Source organism: Rhinopithecus bieti, unplaced genomic scaffold, assembly GCF_001698545.2.
Source record: "Rhinopithecus bieti isolate Rb0 unplaced genomic scaffold, ASM169854v2 scaffold_52066, whole genome shotgun sequence".
Classification (NCBI taxonomy): Eukaryota; Metazoa; Chordata; class Mammalia; order Primates; family Cercopithecidae; genus Rhinopithecus; species Rhinopithecus bieti.
The window spans coordinates 196797-204787 of NW_016820486.1; the positions used below are offsets into that span (position 1 = coordinate 196797).

Here is a 7991-nt window from a genome sequence, read left to right on the forward strand (position 1 = left end):
GTGAATTTTATGGTATATAAATTACACTTCAATAATCTGGTTTAAAAACACAAAGCTTGATGCACAGTGTTCATTCTGGGTACCTGAAGGAGTCAGCTTTTCTATGAAGTTGTAAGAAGTAGGTTTGTACTATAATGTGTGGTGTAAGAAGAGACAATTCACATACCAAGGATGCCTGCTTTTCCGAGAGCACAAGGACCAGCAGATTGCTGATATGGCCAGCATAAAGTGGGGAATGGGGGGAATCTCAGTGCTACTTGTAGAATCTTAGAGTTCAAATGCTGCCTTCACTAAATAAAATTGATTAGGCTTTGTATTGAGACTGAGAGAAGCTGCCTGAATTGGATGGAAGATCCTTTTGATACAGATAACATCAGTTTGCCTGCACTGGAAACATTCTTAAGGGAAGCATCAGCGTTAAGAGGCAACATCTGAGTTCACCACAGCCCCCAGTTTGTGGGCCATCAGTAAACCTGTGCAGCCCACTGGCCAGGCATCTTAGGAATGCTTATAAGTTCTCTCTACCTCCACCACCACGAGACCCAGTGCCTGGAACACAGTAGACACGCATTCAATGTTCTTTTAATTGAATTGAGACTGATGTGACAGTGAGGGTAAGCAATCCAAGGAATCTGGGCCAAAACAAAAGCATCCCTAGTTTAAAATATGGCCCAAGTCACATTCTTCATTTGACTTCATTCATCTCAGCTCAAAAGCACAAATCATTTTCATGACATGGAAACAGCCTGTGTTTTGATGCTGATATGCTCTATGTACTCAAGTTAGGAGACAAATTAATCTGATCAGCTTTGTAAAACATGTAAAATTCAAAACTTCATCCAAACTAACATCTTACCAGAAGAGTTATCCAATCGCAACCACCCACAACAGAGGTGTATCTGCCACTGCTCCCGCACACTCTCCTTCATCACACAGTGAAACACAAAAATGAAGAATCCTAAGCCAGGAGAAGAAGGTCAGTCTTTTTCGGTTTCATTCACCAGCTGTCACCAATGCCCTGACTCAGGTCTGCTCCTGTCATGAGAGATACTACTTTCAAGGAACCCCAGGACTACTACTGGCTTTCTGATCTTGTCTTTGTAGCCTCCCTCCCAAAGGCAAAAATGTCTATATCAAGACTTCATGTCAACCACTATTTTGTCCCAGGGCTGCTGTTCATCCTAGAGCATGAGAGGTAAGGTAGCTCCTCTCTGAGATTGCTCTCAATCATCCCCACATCCTGGCATTGAGATCCTTGTGTAGTTTCCTTCCACATTGTACCAATAGAATATAGCAGAAGGGATGGCATGTCACTTTCAAGATTAGGTTATAAAAGATCTCTCTCTCTCTCTCTCTCTCTCTCTCTCTCATCACTCTGAAGGAAGCCAAGTATTTTGTCCTGAGGATATCCTGGCATCTCTGTGGAGAGGCCCACATGGTGAGGAACTTAGGCTTCCAGTCCATGACCATGTGGATGAGCCTTCCTGGAAGCACATTCCCCAGTCCCAGGCAAGTTTTCAGATCATTGCAGGCCCGGATGACAGCTTGACTACAACTTTACGACAGTCCCTGCATCAGAAACACCCAGCTAAGCTGCTCCTGAATTCCTGATCCTCAGACACTGTGTGAGATAATAAATTTTTGTTGTTTTAGGCTGGTAAAATTTGGGGGTAATGTATTACATAGCAATAAATAACTATTACACATGCTTTTCGGCATAATGACACCATGTGGAAACCATGGATTTGACCCTCAACTTCCAATGCCAGCCCTGATTTTGTCCTGCAAGGGGGAGGGAGGGGCTGAAAGTCTTTGTCAGCAGTGCTGGCCATTTCTCTTTCTCACCCTCTAAAATATCTCCTTGGAAGATAAAAGTATGACTTAAGATTATCTTGGCCAGGCATGGTGGCTCACACCTGTAATCCCAGCACTTTGGGAGGCAGAGGCAGGTGGATCACTTGAAGCCAGTAGTTCAAGACCAACTTGGTCAACATAGAGAAACCCCGTTTCTATTAAAAATACAAAAATTAGCTAGGTGTGGTGGCATATGCCTGTAGTCCCATCTACATGGAAGGCTGAGGCACGAGAATCACTTGAACCCAGGAGGCAGAGGTTGCAGTGAGCCAGAATCGAGCCACTACACTCCAGCCTGGGTGATAGAGCAAGACTCTGTCTTAAAAAAAAAAAAAATTATCTTGATTGCAAATTCCCTGGAGGACCAATTAGATTTCCTGCAGTTGGGGTAGAATTGGCAAAATAACTCCTGTCAATAGCCTGACTTATATTTATGGTCCATTACAAAAAGTCTTTATCCACAAAACCTTTCCAGATACCTCAAACTGAAACTCATTTTTCCCACTTCTGAACTCTCATAACATTTTGTTTCTTGTATTGTTATATGTAGCCATACAATTATTCATCTATTTCCCATTTTTCCACCTAGCTGTTGAGTCTTTGAGGGCCGAGATATGTTTCCTTTTCATATTTATGTCATTTTGCGCTTCATCTTTAATGCACTAACTGCTGCAGCTCAATAAATGTATGTTGATTTGAACTCCAAGGCACTTGATACACAAACTCTCACATCCACCTACAACATAGTGATAACTGCTTGAGCCTCAAAATATTTATTCTGATCCAAGTGCAGTTTGGAAACCTTTATTCTCTATACAAGTTCAGCTTGCCTCTAAATTGGCCAGTTGTCCTGAAGGTAAATGATTAGTATCAAAGAGGTCTTAACCCATTGTAAACTGAGCACCAGTCTATTGTAAATGCCCCAAAGCAAATTTCAGCTAGAGCACTGCTGGAAGTAAAGATAACAAACCTGCACATTGTGCACATGTATCCTAGAACTTAAAGTATAATAAAAAAAATAAATAAACAAAAAGAATCTTGATTGAGGCGAGTGACAGTCTCCTGCCATATTCTGTCCTTGTTTGACCATACCTCCCACCAGCACCATGTTCAGTTTGGGAGGCTTTGTTTTAAGAGCAAGATGACAAACAGAAGTATTCAAGAATACAGTGAAGAAGGATAGTGAAGAAAAGCTGAAAGAGCTGGGATGCTGTATCCAGACCAAAAAAAAAAACTTGGAGTGGAAAACATAGAGTGAGAAGAGGTGGTAACTTAGCCACAGATCTGAAAGGGCTGTCATGAAAAGGACAAATTAGGCTTGTATCTGTACAGTTGCCCAGTTAGATCCAGGAGAAATGGAAGAATGTTCCAGAGCAACCACGTACTAACAAATCACAGCTAGTGTTTATTTGGCAATGAGTATATGATAGGCATTGTACTATTAGTCTCATTTTTATAGTTGAGGAAACTCGGAGTCCAAGAAGTCTAGTAAACTTGACCCAGGTCACAGAGCTAACATTGAGCTGGCAGCACCAGTTTCGAATACAGGCAGTCTGACTATAAAGCCCAAGGCCTTAACTACTGTACTATACTAACCTCAGGTAAGGAAAACTGGTACCACATCAGAGCTGATAAGAAGTTAAATGCTTTGCTTTACAGAATGGTGAGCTCTCAGTCTATGGAAAGTTTCAGGCAGAGGCAAGTGACTTCTTGTCACTCGATGGGAAGTTTGATTGGGAAGATCTTGGCTCCCTAGCCCCAACCCTGAGACTCTGATTCCAGATAGGAGGCTAAACGGAATGGCATGTAAATGGAATGGCATGTCTCTCTAACTCTCCCAAAAGCTTTATCCCCATGTGTAACCAAACAACTGCGGGGATGAATTCAGCAGTGTTTGCTGTTTTTCTGAGCAGCAGCCACCTGGAAGGGGGCACAGCGCCCCAAGGAGAGCAAACCACAGTCTCAGAGCAGGCAAAACTCCTCCAACTTCAGCATGTACAAGGGGTGACAGTGACATCAAGCACCTATTACTACTCTGATTTTTTGCATGGAGTTTAGTTTTCAGACTTAAAGGTTATTCTGTGAATTCCAATGAGCTGCCTGCCAACTCTCCCCCTCTGCCTGACAGCTTTCCTTTTCCTTTCCCATAACAGATTGATCTGCTTACTCACTAGGAAAACACAGGCATGAGGGAAGATGTCAGGTTTTTGTCACCTGCAGTTTTATTTGTGCATTCTTCCTTCACAAATAGCTCATCATGAGCATAATTTTCCCACTTGACCACAGGTCACCCCAACCCCTTCAGCCAGCGTTGCAAGCTTGTCATTTGTCTTTTAAATGACTACTTTGTTCACTTGTTCCACCATTTGTTTTGGAGGTTATTCGGGTCGTGCGTGTGTGTGTGTCTTGAATTTGAAACTCTGAGTTCTGAAAACTCCCTTGCTACAAGATGGTACATGCTATCTTGTAGTCATTTCAGGCAGGACTGGCAAGACTTTGTGCTTGATGGACATAAGGCATATCTGACAGACAGAGACAGCTTGGCTCTTTTGGTGCTGGATCTATGGGACTTTGATCTTAGTTTTCAAGAAATACCCAGTTAGAACACTTATATACTGTTGGTGGGAATGTATATTAGTTCTGTCACTGTGGAAAGCAGTTTGAAGATTTCTCAAATAAATTAAAACAGAGCTACTATTCGACTCAGCAATCCCATTATTGGGTATTTATCCAAAAGAAAACAGATCACTCTACCAAAAAGATACATGCACCTTTATGTTCATTGCAACAATATTCACAATAGCAAAGACACGGAATCAAATTAGGTGCCCATTAATGGTGGATTGGATAAAGAAAGTGTCTACATAGCCACCATGGAATACTACTCAGCTATAAAAAAAGAATGAGATCACGTCATTTGCAGCAGCATGGATGCAGCTAGGGGCTATTACGCTAAGTGAATTAATGAAGGAACGAAAACCAAATACTGCATGTTCTCACTGAAAAGTGAAAACTAAACATGGGGTACACATGGACATAAAGATGGCAATGGTAGACAGCTAGGGACTATTAGAGGGGAGAGGAGGGAGAAAGTAAGGATTGAAAAGCTAACTATTGGGTTCTATCCTTACTACCTAGATGATGGGATCATTCACACCCAAAACCTCAGCATGACATAATATACCTAGCTAACAAACCTGCACATCTACCCCTGAATATGAAATAAAAGTTGAAAAGAAAAGAAATATCTTATTAAATTCTGCTTCTATCCATGCAGTCTCCTTCCTTAGATGCTACATTCCACCATAAGAGTGGTTTTGAAAACACCCCTGCCCCTCCTTTTTAAAATCAGAACTGCCTTGCTTTCTTGATCTTTTGCCAGCTTTCCTTTAACCCCTCTTTTCACAGAGTGAGTGCATTTTTCCTCAGAATCACTGAGCCAAAGAGAAGCCTGGAGTTACCACTGTGGAGGAAGTCTTCACAGGTGCTTGGGTTCTAATCCATTTCCGTGAACATTCTACACCATGACTGGTTAGTTCTTGAGGTTAGAGCATCAGGTTAGAATACTGTAGTGTGGGCCAGGCAGTTCTATCCACAGAAAAAGTGTAGAACCATCACCAGGGCCTACACTAGAATACAACCTTCAGTTCTACAGTAGAATTCAACCAAGTGCCAGTAGCCTCAAAGGGAACCAAGAGAGGGTGGTATTGAGAGTTTCTAAAAATTCCATTCCTACTACCAGAGGCAATAAAAATGGCATGTGAAGGAAGAACAACACATTTTGTGACTTCTTATATTCCAATTAGAACATGGCTGTATATGGTTGGCAGGATCTGGTGGGACAGAAAGTTTCCATTGATCCACCTCATTGCTCTAAAATAAGATGGTTTCTTGAGTCAGAAAACATAAATGCAAAAACCATGCCTTCTGCTACATTGCTTCCCCCCGCCCCCCGCAGCACTTTGCAAGTGCCTGGCATATAATAACTGCATGCCAATTTATTTTTCTCAAGGTTCCTCAGGGATTATCAATGACCACAATAAAAGGTTCAGAGGTTTTAAGACACTACATTAAAACAAGTTTTAAAGACAATTTTTTTTTTTTTGTAATAGAGCTTTTACGATGCTAATGTACCTAGTGCTATTCCAAGAAAGGGGGAATGTAATTTGCCACATTTCCCAAAGATATTTGACCATAGAACTTTTTCCTTGCGGGAGCATCCCATGGGATCATCAGTGGGCTTCAGTATGGAAAAGAAGGGTTTATTGAATGAAAAAAAAAATAGCAGAGAGCACGAAGGGAGACTCTAACCCAATGAAATGCCAAGTTGACCCTCAGCCTGTCCCTACTGGAGTAGCCCAGATGGACTGGACCAAACTTGAGGATAAAAGTATGGGGTAGAATTAGAGACTCACACAAAATAATTTTGCAGGCCTCTTCCCCTCAGTATTTTTAATAGGCAAAATCAGGTTAAAATGAACATAAGCAATTACTCAGAGTTATATGAACCAGATCCCTAGCTTTCTTTTCTTTTCTGTTTTTCTTTTCTTTCTTTCTTTTTTTTTTTGACAGAGTCTCTCCCTGTTGCCCACGCTGGAGTGCAGTGGCATGATCATAGCTCACTGCAACCTCTGCCTCCCGGAGTTCAAGCGATTCTCCTGCCTCAGCCTCCCAAGTAGCTAGGATTATAGGCGCATACCATCATGCCCAGCTAATTTTTATATTTTTTAGTAGAGACAGGGTTTCACCATGTGGATCAGGCTGGTCTCAAACTCCTGACCTCAAGTGATCTGCCCGCCTCGGCCTCCCAAAGTGCTGGAATTGCAGGCATGAGCCATTGCACCCGGCCCCTAGCTTTTACTTCTCATGCCATCTTTTGTCGACCATTTCATCACTTCATTGATTATTTGTTCATTTCATCAGAATAAAGGAAAATAATTAAAAGAGCTCTAAGTCCTTTAGCTTAGGATCATCTAATTCAACCAATTGTGGTAACTTTTTAAAGGTTGCCTTATAGCAAAATCAAGGCTACAACCTTGGCCTTTCCCATAGCCCTTTACTTTTAACCTTCATTCCTGTATGATTCTATGATAGTCTAGCCTGGCTTTTTCCCAAAATATTAGGATATCTGATGCAGATAGAGTCTATGGGGCCAAAACTTTAATGTTTCTGCTTTCCAGTTAATTGCTATGTTTAGCTGGATTGTGCACTTCAAAATATCAACATGAGTGTGAATCTGTACATTTTTTAGCACAATGTGTTGATACAATGAACACTGTATAAAGTATTGCCAATCAGTGTTTAATATAGACATTTCCAACTACCTAAAGTTGGGTTACCTATCTGGGCTTCTCCCTATACCACTGAGTAAGAGAGAGTGGGCTGTGTGTGCATTTAATGAAGACTAACATCTAGTTAACGTTTCCAACACGTGAGATTATTTTCTACAGCAACAAAAGCTTTGCTGGAGCTGGAGCTGGCCACGGAAAAGGCAAAAAAGCAGCAGTTACCTTGCAAAGTGTTAAAATGGCAAAAGATACAAGAAAAGATCCTCACAGGTCCCCAGGCAAAAAAGGCAAACCCCCAGGTGAGGCCAAGTAAGAATGTCAGGCTCGTTGTGCCTTTGAGGTCATGCAGGATCATCTTCCGCCGAGTCTTCTGGCTTTTGGATTTCACAGAATTCAGTTGAACAAGAACAGTGCAGAACATGGAGAGATTCATGAGAAATATGAGGCAAAAATAAGCCACCACTGAGATGTAAAAGATAGAATCATCTTTAATCCAACAACTGTAAGAAACAAAGAAGACTATCATGAGATAGGGAAACATAAAGTCCTATTTCTCAGAGACTGAAGATCATCTAGTCAATTTTCTTTCACCCTAAGGGCATCTAGCCCTAGAGAAATGAACTGGACAGAGTTCACTCACACCAACTGGAGGCAGAGCTGGGACAAGAACCTCAATCTCCTGAGCCCCACTTCAGGGTTCTCTCCAACACTAAGTCAGAAATCCTAGAGGATAGTTTCTGCCCTACATATGCAGAACCTGTCAGTCCAATTCCCTAGGAAATGGTTCTATTCGTTAATAGCAGAAAAACGAATAATACATTTTCCCCCAAGGTGGCTCTCTGTCGCCGC

The 7991-nt window shown here is 41.7% G+C and overlaps 1 protein-coding gene across 1 annotated transcript in view; it reads right to left on the minus strand.

Moving 5' to 3' along the window:
• Positions 1-7991, minus strand: part of ADGRG4 (adhesion G protein-coupled receptor G4) — a 120036-nt gene that overhangs the window by 5086 nt on the left and 106959 nt on the right. Inside the window, exons 21-22 of the mRNA XM_017859807.1 lie at positions 7365-7642; positions 857-958 (exon numbers count right to left, since the gene is read on the minus strand). Of these exons, the coding sequence (XP_017715296.1) occupies positions 857-958; positions 7365-7642 (380 nt within the window). The remainder of the gene's footprint in view (positions 1-856; positions 959-7364; positions 7643-7991) is intronic.